The 19,917-nt window shown below is 48.5% G+C and overlaps 1 protein-coding gene across 3 annotated transcripts in view; it reads left to right on the forward strand.

Moving 5' to 3' along the window:
- The window catches only part of MATN4 (matrilin 4), an 18,796-nt gene extending 3,499 nt beyond the window's left edge, over positions 1-15,297 (forward strand). The window contains exons 2-12 of one of the 3 annotated variants that reach the window (XM_025191371.1): positions 637-753; positions 4,226-4,795; positions 6,778-6,900; positions 7,477-7,599; positions 8,242-8,364; positions 8,949-9,071; positions 9,618-10,031; positions 10,496-10,648; positions 12,410-12,514; positions 13,267-13,360; positions 13,941-15,297. In XM_025191371.1, coding sequence (XP_025047156.1) covers positions 681-753; positions 4,226-4,795; positions 6,778-6,900; positions 7,477-7,599; positions 8,242-8,364; positions 8,949-9,071; positions 9,618-10,031; positions 10,496-10,648; positions 12,410-12,514; positions 13,267-13,325 — 1,866 coding nt within the window. In that variant the 5' untranslated portion in view covers positions 637-680 and the 3' untranslated portion in view covers positions 13,326-13,360; positions 13,941-15,297. Of the gene's footprint in view, positions 1-636; positions 754-4,225; positions 4,796-6,777; positions 6,901-7,476; positions 7,600-8,241; positions 8,365-8,948; positions 9,072-9,617; positions 10,032-10,495; positions 10,649-12,409; positions 12,515-13,266 lie in introns of all 3 variants that reach the window. The other 2 variants (XM_006016666.3, XM_025191378.1) reach the window with 2 other exon arrangements.
- The last annotated feature ends 4,620 nt before the right edge of the window (positions 15,298-19,917 follow it).

Genomic DNA, 19,917 nt, shown 5'->3' on the forward strand with positions numbered 1-19,917 from the left:
CAGTGAGGTTTAGAGATTTCCCGGTTGTTACATTGTCTTCTATTGGAGTTCTTCCATTGGTTGATCTGCAGTTTCCTTAGGTGTTAATTGCTGCCTGCTACCGTGTTACACATTCAATCACTGATTCACTCGCTCTTTCAGGGGCCAGCCTGATACAGAGAAGGGCACTTTGATTCCTGCCCTTGTTAACATTCTTACAATGTATAACTTACTTATGAAACTAAACACATTTAGTTGAAAGTTGAAAGGTGAGGAGTATAAAATATAAGCTATAAATGCCATGGGACACAAATAGATGAAAATACCAAAATACAAGGGGAGATACAAAATGCACACATACAAATTTTAAAACACAATTCCTTATCTTAAAGTGAAAGAAAGAGGAAGGAAGAAAAGGTAGAAGAGGAAAAACATATTCAAAGAGGGGAGAGCAAGTGCAGGCAAGAGGAAAAGGGGGCTTTCTGCTACAAGCTAGCACATCCATTTTAGGTTTTTCTGGGCCAGTAGCCCAGATCCTTTGGCCCTGGGCTGGGATAGAGCTCTGCTGACTTTTTGGCTACAGGCACATGTGAGTATATTTGCTTAAGGAATGAACCCAGAGCCCATTGTGATTCCTCTGCCTTTCTTTCCCTGCAGTGAACGCTCCAGAACCAGAGCCTGCGTGATCTTGGAGCTGAACAATGAAGCTGCTACTTGTTGCCCCTCTCCTCCTGTTTGCCCTAACAATGTTGGAAGCCCGACCAAAGCCTGCAGGTGAGTAGCAGGCTAAAACTGTGTAAATTCTAACGGAGGAGACAGTGTGCCAGCTGGATCAGCTGTAGGTGTGTAGGTCTGAGTAACAGAAACCTCTTGGAGTGAGTTAAGACTCAGGGTTCCCCCATATATCACTTGCTCATGCTTCCAAGCTATCAGTATATGCAGAATGTCACCTCTTGTGTGAATGGGCTGAGCACAATCCCAATTCCCCCAGCCTCCTCACTATCCTTTAATAGCAGCAGTTAAGGAAAGAAAGCAATTTCTAGGAACAAGGAGAGATGAGTGCTGAACACCTACTCAATCCCACTGCAGCATGTGACATGCATTTATGATCTCCATCTGGAGCCAGTGGGAAAATCTATTGCAATACCAAAACCAGCAAAAGGCTCCAAACCATGAGCCCAGATGGGCCCTTCCCAAAGACCTTTGGCACTTAGGAACCGCAGAGATTTTGGTGCTGGTTCTGGGCAGCAGACGTGGGCACTCTGTGACTGGGTTTAAGATGGGGCAAAATTCTTCAAATGCTCTGGCACACATTCACAGCTTTCTACATGCAGCCCTCTGCCCCTGTGAGCCTGCCTGTACAGAGGGTGTTTTGAGGGCCGTGTTTTGGCATGACTCGCTCAATGCAAACCCCTTACTGGACCTCCTTAATCTCCCATTTTATACTCCAGGGCAGAGGTTTCCAAACTTTTTCTCATTGCATACCAATTTCCAGATTTACCAGATACCTGTGTACCCCTACCAGTTTATATTTAACACCTTACATGCCAATTATTATTATACTGAAAATTAAATCTGCCATTATACAAGTTCTCCTGTGTACCTCCCCCCTTCTCCCTGACCTGAGGTATCTTGAGCACCCCCAGGGGTATACATACCATAGTTTGGGAACCCTTGCTCTAGGGGAAACAGACTGTGGTTGGGCAGAAGCCTGAAAAGCCTGACCTAAAACCTAGTTCTGCTGGGCTGACAGTAAGACTTGCACACTTCCATCTATTGTCTACACTGCCAGCAACACCATGACATGATTATGGAACTTTTTTAGTACATGTAGGCTGATGCTTCTAGGGAGTGACCCTGTCACATACATGTCATGAGTGCAATCAGTTAGAGGTTGCACCTGCAAGGGGCCTAATTCATTGCTAGAGGATTGATTGGCAAGCTTAGTAACAGCTTACTCTTATCCTTTGACTCCACAGGCCGGTGCAGAGAGGGGTGTGCCCCTCCCTAAGAGCAGGAAGCCAGGGGTGACTGTTCTGATGCATTCCCTTCCCTTGCCCTGCAAAACTTAAATGTTTTTGGCTCATCCATATATATTAGGGAGACAAATAGATATAGAGATGGAAGGAGTTTATGGAGAGAAAAAAGGAAACATAGACATTTCTGCAACCAAGTAACAGCCCTTGGACTGGAGCGGGGTTAATAATTGCTAGTTGTAGCCACTGCTGAGAGAGTGAACAGAGGGTTAACTTTCACTTAAAGATGACATGGACTAAGGGCCCCTGCTTGAATGCTTAGTGTGAGTTTGGAGGAGGGGGGCTCAGTTCTGAGGCCCTCTGGAGCTCCTGTGTGCCACTCTGGTGGTACTTACAGGCTGTCAGGCCACCCTAGGCAGCTGCCTGTTTCCTGATGTTGGGACCTCCATGGCTGGGGTAGATTCAGGGTAACCTGCCTGTAACGCCTCTGTCCCCTCAGGTCTGAAGCACAGGAAGCTGGGAGGGGAATGGGAGGTGCGGCTGGGCCATGCTGTGCCCCAGCAAAGCCTGAATGATGGATGGCCTCTTCTGAATGGACAGCCCTAAGAGTAGGTCCAGCAGAAAGCTGAGCCAAAGGCGAACTGCAGCTGAATCCCAGTGGGGACGAGGGGTGCTGGAGAGGAATTCAGTTCCCCGGGCCGAGGGAGCACTTCCTTTCTGTCAGAATCCCCATCCCTAGGACTACCAAGTCTCTCTGCCACTGGGCTCAGGCCTGGACCAGCTCCAGCACTGCCGGTGAGATTTGTTAGGCATGTTATTAAATCTTATTTGCTGAGGAGTGTTACCAGGGCTTGATCAGGTGAGCAGTTCCACGCTGGCATTTGCCCAGGGAAAAGTGAAAATCACACAGCTAGCTCATTTTTACTGTGCCTCTCACAGCCTCCCCCCGAAGTGGCCAAAGCAGCAGGCTCTGGGACCTCCACACGGGCTTTGACCTGGGGGAGTGGGTTTCCTACAGCATGTGTACCTGCTGGTTGGATTCCCTGAGCATACCCAGTTTCCTGCAGTATCTGAAATAGGCAGGGCTTGGGTTTTAGGAACGGGTGTGTGAGCTCTCAGTGTCTCCTAGCTCCCCATGCCCCAACCGGTGTTTCATGAGTGCCAGTCTATCTGGACATCCAGCCTTGTTTCTCTGTGTTGGCTGTTACCATTCACATGACATCCTTTTGCCAGTCCAAATCACAGCTCTGCCTCTTGGCTGAGGGCACAGAGAGGAGTATTTGTAGTCTTGTGTGAAGGGGCAGAAAATTCCCTGCCAGCTCAGCCAAAATCAAAAGCTTTGGTTTTCCCTCCAAAACAAGGATCTGGCCCATTGAGTCGTGCTTGGAAGATACGCAGCCGCATGGAGGGACTAAGAACCAGGAAGAGGGATCTCGGCTTGTCTCAGCTCATGTCCTCACCACACTGCTCCTGAGCAATGGGTGTTGTTAACAGCCTAAGCTCATTCAGGATCCCACGTGGCACTGGGATAGCTGAGGGGCTAGTACTGGGCCAGAGAAATATTTTAAGCTTTAAATAGAACAGTCCCAGCCCGGTGCATCCACCTACAGAGGTTCCTTCTTTATGCTGGAGCTCAGGAGTCCCAGAAAGTCTGTCTGAATTTGATCCAATCCCCATTGACTTGCTACCCCAAGGAAACTGTAACCCTGGAGATGGTGGGGACCATATTACTTGGTATTTACCAGGTCTGATCTTTCATCCCCTCCCTGGTCACACCCACTGGGTCCATTGCTACCCAGTTGGGTTGACCCTAAAATTGCTAGAATAGAAAAGGAAAAAATCATTCCCTGCTTTCAGCCCCATGTCACCTTCTTCCACCACAGAAAGGCAAAAAACATTTATACATGTGCTCCAGGAGTGGGGGAAGGGGGGGCACTTTAATTAGAGCAGCTCTGAGAGCTGCTCTAATTAAATCACCCAGAGTATCTCGTGTGTCAGCGTCCCCGTGCTGAAAAATGGCAGTCGGGGCGTTTTAACTAAAGCTTGTCAAATGAGCTTTAGTTAAAGGTCCCCCACCCCCATTTTTCAATGTGGGAACACTAATACATATGATGCTGGAGTCTGCTGGAGCTCAGTAATTACCAAGCTCCAGCAGACTCGATTAACTGAGTCTGCTCCAACGTGCTGTCATTACAGCACATTGGAGCAGCCTTGCTGCATGTATGTAAGTGCCCTGAGAGTCTATACCCACCCTTTGCTTTTCTCCCCAGCACTAAAATGTAAGACGGGACCTCTGGACATCGTGTTTGTGATTGACAGCTCCCGGAGCGTGCGCCCCTTTGAGTTTGAGACCATGAGGAGGTTCATGATTGACATCATCCACAACCTGGATGTGGGGCTCAATGCCACACGAGTGGGGGTGATCCAGTACTCCAGCCAGGTCCAGAATGTCTTCTCCCTCAAGACTTACTTCAAGCGGGCTGACATGGAGAAAGCCATCAACAGCATTGTGCCACTGTCCCAAGGTACCATGACAGGGCTGGCCATCCAGTATGCCATGAACGTGGCCTTCACCACCCAGGAGGGGGCACGTGAGCTTCACAAGAAGATACCCCGGGTGGCCGTCATTGTGACAGATGGGCGGCCCCAGGACCGTGTGACAGAGGTGGCAGCCCAGGCACGGGATGCTGGCATTGAGATCTATGCCGTGGGTGTCCAGCGGGCAGACATGAACTCCCTGAGGGCCATGGCTTCCCACCCACTGGAGCAGCATGTCTTCCTGGTGGAGTCTTTCGATCTCATCCAGCAGTTTGGCAAGCAGTTCCAGGACAAGCTGTGTGGTGAGTGAGGGGCACAGAACTGCCCCAGTCTATTGTGAGGCCAGAAGGGGCCAGGATTTACAAGGAAGGTGTGGAAGGGTCGGGTGGATGAAGGACGAGCTGTGGAGGTGCTGGATCACGGAAGGGAGTGAGGGCTTTCCCCTTTGGAGTTCAAACCTAGCCCCATCTTGTTAAATCACAATCCAATTCATGGCAGCTGTTTTTTTGTACTCTAGAGAAACTCACTTGTGGAATAGCACAATGTGCTGTAAGGTGAGGACTAAAGGACTGTGTGTGGGGGCCCAGGCAACTGGGATCCAGTAGGTGCTGTAGAAACTGAGCCAAGGTGCATGGGTGATTTAGGGTCAAGACAGGGAAACATCAGCTCATTTGTGTTTGGGAAGTTCTCACAGTAACTGTCTGCACCTTGCCTGTTTGTACAAAGATACAAGGGTCAGAGTGAAAATTTAATGAATGAATTGACTTCAGTGGAACACATGGATTTTAGTGGGCTTTGAACTGGGCATCAAGTGAGCCAAACCAATCCGTGGCTAAGTTAACTTCTGTTCTATAAGAACTGATGTGGGGAAGCAACATTTGCCAAGGGAGGTGATGCAGATGCTTCCAAGAGCTCAAGCAAGGTACTCAAGCATGCTATGGGTTATTTTCATAGATATAGACACTAGGACTGTAAGGGACCTCAGAAGATTGAGTCCAGCCCCCACGGAAGATCGAGTCCAGCTGTGGTAGGCCCTGGGAAGAGACAACCTGTATAGGAGAAGTGTTGATATTTTCCCTTTCAATTAAGTCTGTTTTGTCACTCTTCCCTGTTGATTAAAAGTAATCTTAAAGAAAGTGTCCAAACAATATGTTAGCTACCACATTCCTTGCCTGCAACTGAGGGTGTGTACATGCTGCTCCAGCAAGTATTTCTGAGCTGTGTTCACAGGGGCAGGGGAAAACTGGCCCCAAAGCGGTGATAACAGGAATGCCAGCCAGCAGAAGTGCAGAGCTGGTGCCCTCCACTGGGAGTAGGAGTCATCAGAGATCCCCTCCGTGGGGTTTGGAGTCTTACTTGTCCCAGGTGATTCTGGGCAGCAGGCTTCCTGCCCCCGGGGCACGAGCTGTGCTGTGACTCACTGCACATTTCCCACGTGCAGCTGTGCATCTGTATCTAATCAAAACTTGGGATGAGACAGCTTGTTTGCACTCGTCTGGCTGGTCTTGGCTAGAAGAGAGGAGTTCGTAATCTTAATGCCTGGAGCCGATGTGCAGCTTCTGTGCTGACAGATGAGATCAGATCTTGGGGAATTGGCCAGACAGCCCAGGGTGCCCCCAGTGCTTGGTTGCCACTGCCCCTTCTCCCTGCTTCTTCTTTCTTTAGATTCTCATTTTTCCATCCCTCTTCCCTCATCTTTCATCTCCCTGTTCATTCCCTTCTCATCAGTTCCCCTTTGCAAGTCCCCTCTCTTCTCTCAGCACTCATATTCCCTCCAGCCTTCGAGACTTCATGCTTCTTCCAGACTGGAGGGTTCTGTGTTATGAGGGAACAAAAGGACACATCCAGCTTTTCTTTATGGGAAGCCTGAAGGCTCAGAAGGGCTTCTGAGCTTCTGGTTCCAGACCTCTGTTTGAAGTCCCATTTCTAGCATCTCCCAGCTTTAGTATTCATTTCAGCCAAACCTGAGGCCTTGTCCATGCGCACACATGAGCTGGTTTGATTAAACTGTGTGGGTATTTTATTTTGGTTGAAGCGCTGTAACCTTGACCTACTTGACACAAGCTGAAAATAAACACTTAGCTTTCGGAGATTTTCATCAGTAGATTTAACAGCCCTGTAAATAAGACCATTCTCACTATCCCCATTGTGCAGATGGGAAAATTGAGGCAGAGGGTGCTGACCAGCTCCTGCAGAGATGGGGTCATGTCAGAACCTGGGTAGGTTAGGTTTCCTCATACATGCTGTAGCCAGTGAATCCAGCATAACCAGCCATGTCTTTCAGGTGTGGATATGTGCACAGAGCTGGATCATGGCTGCCAACACACTTGTGTCAGCGTTCCAGGCTCCTTCTACTGTGGATGTAACCCAGGATACAAGCTCAACGCTGATGGAAAGACATGTTCCGGTAAGAGCTTTTCATTTCTCTCTAACACACTTTCCCCAAGTATGTACGTTTTAAAACAGTTTACAAGTGTCATCCCCATTGTACAGACAGGGAAAGTGAGGCCCTGAGAGGTGAAGTGACTTGCTGAGCAGGCCCACAGCACAGTCAGAACTGGAACCGAGGTCTCCTCAATCCTAGTCTGTTTTTCTTTCTTGCTAGGCCCCTCTGTCTCCAGCTGCACTTGCTAGTTTGGTGGTGGGGATAATTACTAGAGGGAATTAGTTGTTGGCATGATGTCTAGGCTCTGCACTTTGAAAATGGTGTGTAAATGCACAGCTCAGCAGTGGGCATCAGGACCCTCTGCGCCATGCTAGTGTGTGGGGGAGGTAGTGTTAGGACTTTCTGGAGCTGAACAGTCTCTCCGCTCTTGTCTGTGGGTTGGTAAGACCTGCCTCTTCCTCCTTATGTCAGACACATCCTGTGCGTGCTGGGATCTGAGCCTGTCTTTTCCCTGAGTCCTGACCCCTGGGTGGTGGGAGCACGAGGAAGCAAGATGGTAAAGGGGTGGGTGACCAAGTCTTTTCTTTTCTTCTGCAGCCATTGATGCCTGTGCTGATGGGAAGCATGGCTGTGAGCACCAGTGTGTCAGTGCGCGTGGGTCTTACACCTGCCGCTGCCGGTTGGGTTACTCCCTCAATGATGATAAAAAAACCTGTACTGGTAAGTAACTGCCCCCTCTCTCTGCTCCTTCCTCCTTTTCCTCCTCATTTTCCATCACATTTCCCTCATCTTTCATCACCCCACACTTTCCCTCTCTCCTTCTCATCATTTCCCCTCTCTACCCTCAGCACCCATGTTCCCTTCAGCTGTTGAGACTTTGTTTCCCATATCCCTCTTCAAGCTAGAAGATGGTGGAGAAGTGTTGGAGATAGTTTGGAAACAGAAACACACTTTTTTGCCAATGTTTGTCCTTTTTTGGTGATCTCTGCTTACTTCTAGCAGCCTGAGTCCCAAAGAAGAACTTCAGCTTACAGTGGTAGCCTGTGAATGCTTTATCTAGACTAAGATCAAGACGCACACAGTCAGTCACTGGCAGGAGCTCCATCACCCAGGTGTGTCATCAATAGACCCTATTTGCTTCCTGAAGCAGGGCCTTGGCATAGAGACACCTGTGTGAGTGGGAACCCCATATTTCCAGGGGGTCTGAAGACGCATGGTAATGAAAGCATGATGTAAAATCAGAGCATCCTGCCTCCAGGACAGACAGTGGTCAACTTAGCCTTTGAGATCTCTGCAAGGGTTGAGATGCAAAGCAGATGTCCCTTATCAGGTCCTTCCCCATGTGTCTACTTCTCTTACCAGCGATTAATTACTGCAACTTTGGGAACCACAGCTGCCAGCACGAGTGCGTGAGCCTTGTGAATGGGTACTATTGCCGCTGCAATGATGGCTTCACTCTGCAGGCTGATGGCAGATCATGTCAGGGTAAGCGCTGCATGAGCTTCGCCTCTGCAGAGAATGGCTGTAATGACCAAGAGCATAACTGGGCGACAGTAACCTGCTGTGGTTGGAACCCAAGCATCTGTCACCAGAATGCTGTCCTTTTGATAGATGTGCTCACCTTGTACATCAGTAACCCAGGATAGTCTTCCAGGGCACCAGCATCCTGGAGCTTGGGGAGTGCAGATGGGATTGGAAAGCACATGCCCAAGCGTCACACCTGGAAGGCTGGGATGTCACAAATAGCTATAATGAATTCTTTCCAGCCCTGAAAAGAATGAATTGCTTAAGCTACAAAATACAGATCCTGATTTTGAACCTGCCCCGAAGTCTGGACATGAAATTTTTCTGGACTTGAACCCATCACTGCTTTCTGTTGAGATAAATGCATGCTGCTCAGGTCCTGTGAAGGGATACATTGCATGTACAGCATGATTGCTTACTCAGCTCCCTGTTTGACAAGCATGGGTATATCTGACATAGACCCACGGAGCTCCTACCTTTAAGAGGGGAGCTCACTGCATGGTTATAACTTATGTAAGAAGATTTGTGTTTGATTTGTGTTTTAGCTACTGACCTTTGCAATGGAGTAGATCACGGCTGTGAGTTTAAGTGTGTCAGTACATCAGGCTCTTACCACTGCATTTGCCCAGAGGGACAGCAGCTCCAAACTGATGGGAAGACATGTAACAGTGAGTATCTGGGGATACGGGGCCTGCAGACAGGTTCCTTACTAAAAGGGACTTCATTCCATAGCAGCTGGCACCCAAATTCAAGGAGTGTGCTCAGAGGGTATTAACACTGGCCCCTGGGAGGAGAGGAGAGAGCCCTGTTGCATCTGGTAGAGATGAGTCTGACTAACAGAGGAAAGGCAATGACAGGCTCTAATGGAAGGGACAGGGCAGGATCTCATCCTCCTCTGACAGAGCAGGCAGCAACACAGGATATTTGGGTACGATTTACAAAGGGAGTTTTTGGGGGAGGGGGGTGTCAGGATTTGATGGGAGTGGATATTTGATGGGGATATTTAGCAATATTTTTCCCAATTATATTTTGCTCTGCTTTGCTGCACCTGCTGCAACCTGCCCTGATGGCTCAGGAGAGAATCTGTGGGGAAGCATCAGGAATCCCAGCTCCCCTTCATTCAACTCCATCCCCTGGCATTTCTGCCCTCTGGGGTCTCCCTGGGCAGGCCAGGCTGGCACCCTCTGACCTTTTGCCTTCATGTCTGCTTGCAGAGTGCAAGGCAGGGCACATCGACCTAGTGCTGGTGATTGATGGCTCTAAGAGTGTCCGGCCCCAGAACTTTGAGCTGGTGAAGCAGTTTGTGAACCAGATTGTAGATTTCCTGGATGTGTCGCCACATGGCACACGTGTGGGGCTGGTCCAATACTCCAGCCGTGTGCGCACCGAGTTCCCACTCAACAAATACAAGACAGCAAATGATGTCAAGGCAGCTGTAATGAAGGTGGAGTACATGGAGAAGGGCACCATGACTGGCTTGGCTCTCAAGCACATGATTGAGCACAGCTTTTCTGAGGCAGAAGGTGCCAGGCCACTGTCCCAGAACATACCCAGAATTGGGCTGGTCTTCACTGACGGACGTTCCCAGGATGATATCTCTGAGTGGGCCATGAAGGCAAAGGAATCGGGTGAGGAGTAAAGGGGGTGAGAAATCTCAAAGGGTTTCCAGCTCATAGGGTGTTGTTGGGATGGGTCCTGGAGGGGGATGCACTTTAGAAACATGACATTCCAGGCCAATTTTGCACAACGTCTCAGGGTGCCCAAAGGTGGTGGTTTCCGGGTGTAGATCATGGTGTCTGGCATACTGAAGCTCCCATTTCCCTGAGTGAGCATAGCTTGCTGGTACTCATCACATTTATATACAGACCAGCTTACAACTGAAGCAGGCTGAATGATGCCTCTTGCTCTGTGTTGCAATAGTGAATAGCCCATACCAACAGTTGTGATTTCCTTGCAAGGCCCCACCTTAACTGGCTGGCCAGACAACTTTGGGCAACAGTATCCTACTGAGCTTGCTGGGTTGGTCTCCCCAGGTTCGTGTCCACAGGCCATGTTCAGGCAGTAAGGAATTGTCTTTTGCTGTGTTGTGTAGGAATCGTCATGTTTGCAGTTGGGGTTGGAAAAGCTGTGGAAGAGGAGCTGAGGGAAATCGCCTCCGAGCCCGTGGAGCAGCACTTTTCATACTCCGCCGATTTCAGCACCATGACCCATATCGTTGACAACCTCAAACTTAACATCTGCCCTGGTAGGTGGGGGCAGAGTCTGCAAAGTAACCTCGCCCATGATGGGACGGGTGTTTGTTCAATAATACCACTGCGGTAGCACCAATTGGAGTTGGGTTTCTCTTGCACTATATAAATACAGATGAGGATATAACCACAAACAGCTTTCAAGTTTTTCTAAGACAGTTATGGTACCCATTGCCCTACCATTCACATTCTGTAGCCTACTTCTGTTCACAGTCGTTGTGGGCTACAGTACAGTGTTATTCCATTTTGGAAAGCAGAGGCAGGGAGAGACTAAGTTATTCACCCAAAGCCACATGAGAAATCTGTGGTAGAACAGGAAGCTGAACACCAGCCTCATGACTCACAGGCTAGTACCCTAATGGCTGGGCCATTTTTCCTCTACACTTAAGGTGACAACTGATACAAAGCATGTGGAGGAGAGGTAGCCAATGGATGTATTGTTTATACACACATGCATGCATTAGCCTTATTGTTAAGAATTGGGCACCCCATATCTCCTTCAAGCCTAGGCTGAATTCTTCCTGGCATCGTGTCAGACCTGGGTCTTGAGGGAGGATTTGAGAGAGCAGAATGGGTGCCACTGGTGACAATTTGATGTATAGGGGGCAGATGTGAGCAGCTGGCATCACTGATGCAGTATTGAGGAGAGTGGGGGTGCATGATAAGAATGGAAAAGCAGAGGGGGACTGGATTTATTTTGGCAGCACTGATGTGGCTGTTGCCACAGAATCTCCAGTCATACGTAGAATTAAGGCTATCTTCTTTTCTGCCAGAATTCCTCTCTAGCCAGCGCAGGTAACACACAGCAACTCCTCTCTATCTAATTAGGTTAAAAAGAAACAGCTTGGTTTATAGAGACCCTACCCAAGCTGCAGAGAAGATGACAGATACTTGGGGTAGATGGCTGCATTAAACTAACAGTAGATTCTGGCATCCCTCTTTGCTGTGAAGTCTTGTAACCAGAAATTCAAAGGCAGGTTAATTAGCAACAGAGTAATGAGTCTCATGGCCTGGGCAGTTTTCATTCACTCTATTGTGGATGCTCTGCCTGGAGGCTTGTTTGGCAAATATAGAGCCTGAAAAAGGAAGTGTTTTGTCCCAGACTGTTTGCCCATGGGCTGTGTTCCCAGAGATAAGCTTGTTGGGCTTTTCTTAGGTAAGCAGAGCTACTGCTTTATGAAAATTACCTAGAATTTAGAACCACTGGGATCAAGCTTACTGGAAAAAGACCTGGGAGATAAAATAGGAGATAAAATAGAGCTCTGCAGGGCTCTTTAAAAGAATTAACAACAGCATTAGACCCAAATGGATAAACCTACCCCACCTCATTGCATTGACACAAACCCATTAGGCTCCGATTCTTCCTGTCAGTGAACTAGCACAGCCCCCCCTGAATGAGCATGGGAAGTGTCCAAGGAGAAAGAGAGAGAGAGCACTATCCCTGCAGTGTTTTGTGTCTTGTTCTCAGAGCCTTCTGCAAACCTGAGGACAGAGGCAGTCTGAATAGTGGGTAAAACGTGGGCTGATTGTCAGGACTTTTCTTCCTACTACTCTGTGTCTCCTATTCCTGACTCTGTCACCAAGTAGTTGTGTACCACTGGCCAAATCACCTTCACCCCTGTCACTGGGAGAGGGGCTTATTTCTCCTGGGAGGCCTGTATAGTTTCTGTGTAAAGCACATTCAGAGAGCACAAAGGTGGGCAGCAGAGCACTGATGACAATTCACCTGGTTTTTGTTTGTTTGTTTGTTTTTTCAGAGGAGGGCAAAGGAGAGACTGAAATCCGGAGCCCATGCGAGTGCGAGGCCCTTGTGCAGTTCCAGTCAAACACTGTGGCCATCCTGGAGAGCCTGACAGAGAAACATATCCTTTTGGGTAGCCAACATGGGCCATGGCTGAATGGCAGCCACACAGGAACCAGATCAAGTCTGTTTCGTTCCAAGCCTTTAGGGCCAACTTCTACCCTGATTCTCCCTCTGGTCACTCAGTCAATGGGTGTCTGTGGGCTGTTCTGTTCGTCAGGGCAGAATCTGGCCCCTGCCACTTGTTATGTCGACTAGACGGTGACAGCTTGATTCCCAATTCAGCTGGGCTTCCTGTTACCCTTCAGAAAAAGCAATGGGCTCCAAGCACACCTTAGCATGTGCAGCAACAAACGTGCCTTCTATGCTAACAGGTGGCCCTATCTGTGTCAGTGGTAATACCAGAGCTGGATCCAGCCTCCATCTGTGGGAGGAAGAAGGAGCCACAGCACAGGGACCCTTAAAGTTGGGGGAAGAGTGAAGGGGATCTTTGAGGCCCTTAGGCCCCTAGAAGAAGGGGAAGAACAGACTAAAGTGGGGAGGGGAGGGCAGCGGCACGTCTGATAATCATTCTGCCCACGTATAAACAGAAACCTACTATGCCAGTGTCAGGGTGAGCATCTCCTAGAAAGGAGGTGGTTCCAGCAAGCCCTAGGAAGGATGTTCTTTCTATGAAGCCCACGAAATATTCAGTTCACCCTTTTCTGTGTTTTGTTGGGCTGACACCAACATCACCTGAAGGCCATCCCTTGGTCCTCCCTCAGTGTCGGGCCCCACTGCTTCTTTATTGCCCAGTTTCCTTAGCGTGACTACTTGCTCAGATGACAGCCAGACTCGAAGACTTGGAAAACCAGATTGCCAAAAAGAAGTGATCTCTTTAGATGGCCAGGAAGCACTCAAGCTTGGGGTACAGAAACATACTGTAGCTACACATCATTCTTATTTCTAGGTTATTGTAAAGGGCCATTGTTTGTTCTTATGTCACAAAATCCTGAGAGGGACTCAGAGATCTAAAAGAGAAACAAAACAAAACAAAACAAAAAACCCCTGTTCCAAAAGTAAGTGGAATCAACCTTCAATGCTAGTCCATTCCTCTGAGACAAGGCGCAGCAAGCGTGGCTGGCTTGGACATTCAGAGAGGAGACAGGCAACAAGGTGCATGGCATCAGGGATGAATCGAGAGCAGCTGGGCACTGGCTTCTTCGCAGAGGACCAGATCTGAGGGTTTCCATTAGGCAGCAGAAATGCTTTGCAAAAGCAGCAGTTCCATCCTGGAAGTTTCCTGCAGCTCAGCTCTCACTTCAAACAGTCCTTAGACTTGGTGTTGATGGGGAAGGGAGTTTCCAGTGTTCCCACTCTGTGTGGGAAGTGCTGTTTGCTGCCCTGCTCATCCTCATTGGAAAGTGAGAGTTCCTTCAGCAATCTCTTTGTCTCTAAAGCTTTTGGCTTGATTTGCACATGAATTGAATATTTGATTTCCATTAAAGGGGAGAGAACTCCAAATCGAAACCAGACAAAACAGATGATCAAATGCAGCTGGAATATTCCTGATCAAATCTCCTTTTCACCCATGATTTTGGCAGATTGTTGCAGAATTTGTCATCTTGTTTTCTATCCAATATAAATATATATATAGAAAAATATATCTTTGTGTATATATCTTTAATCCTGAAAGCAAGGTAGTAATATTTTTCAACACCTTTTTATATATATACTTTTCTATCCTAACAGTAACCCCCCTGAAGCTTTCTATAGCACTTTTTGGCTCTTTTCGCTGGGAAAATAGTTAATTTAGGCAGGCATTTATGTATCAGTTCATACGACTTTGATCTCAGTGACTGGGCTGTCACCACTCTGGTGTGAGAGAGGAAAGAGAGAGAACTGGCCAGGGTAATGTCTTTGCTGTAAGAAATCCATGTCATATGTTGTAATTCATTGCACATGCAGTATGGTAACATAGTCTAATAGGAAGTGAGTGTTAAAGGCATCTCAGACTTTCACCAGAATGGCAGATCCAGACCATCAAGGGCCTGTCTTGTGTGTCATAGGAGTCAGCCAGTCTTAATCAGCTAAAGCAATGGAGTTATCTACGTTTATACCAGTTGGTATAATCTGACCGATCATCTCTAAGTCTGGGCCTCATGAATAAAAACTGGGGTGGAGCTTCAGAAGCAGTCCCTCTGGAAGAGTTGTAACACAAGATGTGTGCAGGGAGGTGCCACGACTGTGACAGCATTGAAGCTACTTTTCCTTATTATATAGTCCCATAGCAGCCTACAGGGAACAGAATTTGTGATCTAGTCGGGCTTTGCTGATAGCTGGGGATCAGCTTGCTAGGGGTCTTACAAGGAGGGAGTCAGAGATGAGGTAGGAGAAGGGAAAACCTGCTCATCCTCAGTTCCTGTCCTAGTGCTATGTAAGCCACCATCCTGTGTGACAAGGGGACTTGCCTCGGTGTGGCCTCTAATTCCAACCCCCATCCCCATCCCACTCTCTCAGCACAGTGCTTTTGAATCCTTTGTGGGGTGCCTTCTGTTACTTCTGTCCTGAGACCCTTTGTCTCCTGATTTTCTAGAGCATGTTCTTCCCCCTCAAATAGCAGAGGAGCTGGGTGAGGGGTAGAGTTCAAGGAAGAGCTCTGTGTGAATGTGAACCATATTCCTTCCAGTTACGAACATTATCTAAATGTCCCTCATGTACCAAAGCTCTCCTGGTCCTGTCACGCCTGTGATGTCATCTGTGAATGCAAACTAGTGTAGCAGAGCCTCCTCCTTGGTGGACCTGAATCTATGACAAAGGCTCCTGTTACCTGGCACTGAATCCCAGCAATAAAGAGACACTTGCCAGACATCTCTTGCCTATGAATGTTGATTTTATTGTAATGATCATCACTTTGTTCCAAGTTTAGCCTGGTACTAAAATCACAAGTGGAATTCAGACTAGACTTCATGTGTACATCTCAGTGTAGGCAGAGCATGTAAACAGACTTTAATGACTTTCTCCCCAGGTATGAACTCTCATCCTGATATGCAAACAGCTCCTGAGTCCATGCAAAAGAGCCCCATTGTGCTAACACCACCCTTCTGTGTCACTGAATTACCAGGCCTAGGGATGTTCATGGCAGTCCTTTACTATACATTTCCAGGGGAGGGGGTGCACATGTTTGCCAGATAGACAGATTGGAGCACTCCCTTCCTCCAGATACACCAAGCTTTCCTGCTTCTTGCCCAGTCTTGCAGGGACTCCCTCAAGCATGATCCCTACAGAGGTGGGACAGGAATGAACTTATAGTTATGGTAACTCTCTTTATGAGCAAGGCTCAGAAGTTCTGCCCAGCATTTGGGAGATACTTGTCCAGCTCCTCTGTAGTCCTTCTGCTGAGGTGCTTTGGTTTTCCTTATTTTTGTCACATGATCTTAGTCCTAATGGGCAGGGGTATTGGTTGTCCTCCATCCCTCAGTGCCTCCTTACTTCAGCTCTGTCCACAGTGGCTACACATGCGCTGGACAAGAGGGGAAAGGATAAATGAAATCATGGTACCCAGCTCATTCTCCATGGACCTTCTGCTGCCTTGCCAGTTTGGAAGCCACTGGTATTGGCAGGTACCAATCTGTACATGCAGAGCAGAAAGCTGAGGAAAACGAAGTGACAAAGAGCAGCTCTCCCATGGACCCCAGCAGGGAAAGCTGACAGTGACCACCCCAGGCCATGAATAATGCTCAGAAGTGTCTCTTTGGGATCCTTCATTTTAGGAACACAAAGGACTTTGCAAATCTTAGTTGTAAAGTTGCTCGTGACAAGCCTGGCCAAATTCATTCTTATTACCTCCCTCCAGTAGGCCAATACCATGATTCCCATTGAACAGATGGAAGAAGTGAAGCACAGAAAGAGGAAATGACTTCTTCCTATTCCATAGTAAGTCATGGGTGGAATTGGGAACAGAACTGTAACCTGCTTTAACACTGCACTGATCTCCCCTTGTTTTCTGGCTCTGATGGGATTTGCTACCTATTTAGAGAAGTATGACTGCTACTGCTGGCTCTTTCCATCATGGCTAAAAGCCCCCAAGTTCAGGAGAAGCATACTTTTGAGAAGAAAACCATGGATATGCATGCCTTGCAGAAAACAATGTGAGATCTTATGAGATGTATGTACTCAGGCACAAACAGTAGCAGAGCCATGATCAATACGCCTCTTAGGGGCTTGAGAATGGGGGGGGAAAGAGAAACACAGAGAGATGCTGTTACAATGAGGCAGGTTTTGCCAGGGGAGGCGAGGTTTGCATCAGGGCTCTGAAACCGATGAGCCTACAGAGGGGCCCAGTACCAAAAAGCCCTTTCCTCAGCTCCAGAATCTCCCCTTGGCAGGTTTACTCAGGTTTGGATGCTAACTGGCATTCAGGCCTGATCATCACCACTTTACAAAGGTCTGGATCCTCCCAACAGCCCTGTTCCCATTTCACTGGGGGGGAACTGAAGCACAGACAAAGTGACTTGTCCAAGATTGCACAAGAAAGCAGTGCCAGAGGGCTGCAGTTCTCACCTGCTGCTGGCCTAACCTGTGGATCTCCCTCCTTAGAGACACAGGCCTGCAGCTGGGGCCCTAAATAAGATCCTTGGACCCTTTTCACCTCTAAACTAAAACAAAGAAGTTAAAAAGATAAATGGGCCTGCGAGACCTTTTTCCCTGCAGTGAGCAGTCCCTGGCCAGGGGAACTCTGAGACTGCTCTGACCTGTGCTGAGGACAAGCTCTCCACGTTTCTTGGGGAGAGCAAAGCTGGCTTCGTGCATTCCTGGGCTGAGCCCAGCTCAGCTGGACCCAAAGAGGAGGCCCAGTGTGTCTTCTCAACTCCAGCACTGAGGAACGACTGAGATTCACCCAAACAGCCCTGTAACTGTTAGTGCTGACAGTGCATCGCCCCAAACCCAAGAATCAACAAAACCTAAGCCAAAGCACCAGGCTGGTTTGTGAGGGGCCACAGCACACACAGGCACACAGTAGCCTAGCTCCGTGAGCAAGGGCACTCCCACAGCCACTAGCAACCCACCACAATTTGCTCTGTGCTTTCCCCAAGGGGCCACTGAAGTAACCCCCCCCCCCCCCAAAACAAAACAAAACAAAACCAAACAACCCCAAAACCCCCAACAACCCAGTTTCTTCCTTGAGTGCATGCAGGAGCTAAACAATTGGGCTGTTTGACTGCGTGGATGAATGGGAGCCTGTGGGAGGTGACTGCCACGTGGACCAGAGTTCCAGGAACTGATTTTTCACTCGCTGCTAAGAACAATCCTTGTTTTCACAGGTGAAACACTGAATGGAGCATTAAACTCCAGCTCCTCATTGGGCGCTGTTCTGTGTTAATCCATTACGGACCTGGCTCCCACCACACACAGAGCTGTTAGCTCAGCTCAGCATGGCAGGAGGCCAAAGGCCAAGGCAGCCAGGCTGGTGGCTCTACCTATTTCTGAGCTGGCCTCAAATCCAAATGCAGATTCCTGTCCTGCACACACACACCCCGCCCGCTTCCATGGACGACTACATTCACTCAGGCAGGAGGATCAGGACTCCAGGCTTCCCTGATCTCACCCACGCAGCATCCACCCAGGTTTTCCTCTCTGTGGAAAGAATTAATACGGGTCCTGTTAAAGGACAAGCATCTGGCTTGATATTATCCTGAGAGTGTTAGAAATAACTACACCTCTGACCCACTGGGTGAATGACATAGCCCAGAGCAAGCAGCTTGGACAGAGGGAACCGACAGCTTCTGGAGGGCCAGTCAGAAATGGGACTAGCCACAAAGGGAATGTCCCCTTGACTTGCTGGTAGGGAGGCTTTGCCAGACCAGTGGAGTATGTGCAGTGAGGACAATGTCAGGAAGGTGAGCTGAGGTGTCTCACTCCCCCCAGCCAGGTCTGCCTGGGAGTTGCCTTTTTGTTGCAGTTCATCAGAGACATCCATAACCATCGTGACTATCAGAGACATCCATAACCATTACGACTGGTACCCAGATACTTTGGAGAGGACCACATCAGAAATACTTCTTTAGGTAGAGAACTGAGGCAGATTAAAGCTAATTTAGACCAAAGCCAGGCAAACTATCAGATGTTAATAAGCCTGGCTCTGAGCATCCTTGTGCACCTTTTGTCTCATAGAGCAACCAGAGTCCAAGGGTTGGATGTGCCAGCTCAGTTTTAGACCAAGGGATCTGGAGAGCACACGCAGGTGTCTGTCTCCACACTCCACTGCCAACAAGCCTCCAGCCAACCTGGAGGGCTCACCTGGGGCAAGAGGAGCTTCATCCCTTTGGCTCATTTAGTCCCTGGTTATCCTGTTCAGGCTGATGAGAGCACTTCATGTGAGTGTGTGTTCATGTGATGTGGGCACTCATCCTGGGGGAAGCCGACCGAGATTCTTTCACAGAGCCTGCGGAGTAGCTGTCAGGTGATAATGGCGGCGCGACGCAGAAAGTGCCACTGTGTTGATCTCCCTGTGGGAGATCCTAGATGTAGGAGTGGAGCAGGGTGTATTTCTAGCAGAATGTACTTCAACAAGGTTGTCTCTTCAGTTCTGAACCCTGCAGCTAAGTTCAGGGTTACTCCTTAGACAGGGTTTACGGCATGACTCAATTTTTGATCTACATGACTGAAAACAGATGTCCCTTCAATCTACAACAATAAGGTCTGAGGGGTGGAAGCTGAAGGCAGGCACATTCAGACAAGAAATAAGGTGCCATTTTTGTAATAGTGGGGAAAATTAATCATTGGGACAATTTACCTAGAGACACAGAGATTTGTCTATCACTTGCAGTCTTTAAGACAAGACTAGATATGTATTTAAAGCCATGCCAGAAATGCAAACAAGCTTTGAATTTGAGACAGAAATCACTAGGGATGGGTCTCGTCCCCAGGGTTTGCTAGTGACCAGACTAGATTATCTTAATTGTCCCTTCTAGCATTCAAAATCTGTGACACCATTGATCTAATTCTCCTACTTGTTCTTTCTCTCCCTCCTCCACAGGGACCTGTTTCTGACCCTCCCTTATTCCCACACATCAAATGTAAATGGAACTGGGTTTACATGAGCTTGGGGAGGTGGCACAATACATTATAATGCTCATTTCTCTAGTCACCCCCCCTCCACGTTAACCTTCACTGTGGTCATCTATAAACCCTACTTGGTTCAAGCCTGTAGGGTAACATGGAGACCCCTGGTCTCTCAGCTTTGCACAAAGCACAAGTCACTGTGGATTTGACCTGGAGCCCGTTAATCATACAACACCTGTCTCTGATTAACAGTTTGTAGCACATTGCTGGCTGCACAGAAGAGGCCCATTCACTGCAGCCCCACAGGCCAGAGGGTCCCCAACCTTCAGCATTTCCAGGACAGAAAGGGATATTGTGAAGAATAGTCCTCCAAGCGTATGCTTCAAGCTGGCCCACGGTTAAGTAAATACACAAGCCAGG

The sequence above is a fragment of the Alligator sinensis genome, unplaced genomic scaffold (genome assembly GCF_000455745.1).
Source record: "Alligator sinensis unplaced genomic scaffold, ASM45574v1 scaffold76_1, whole genome shotgun sequence".
NCBI lineage: Eukaryota > Metazoa > Chordata > Crocodylia > Alligatoridae > Alligator > Alligator sinensis.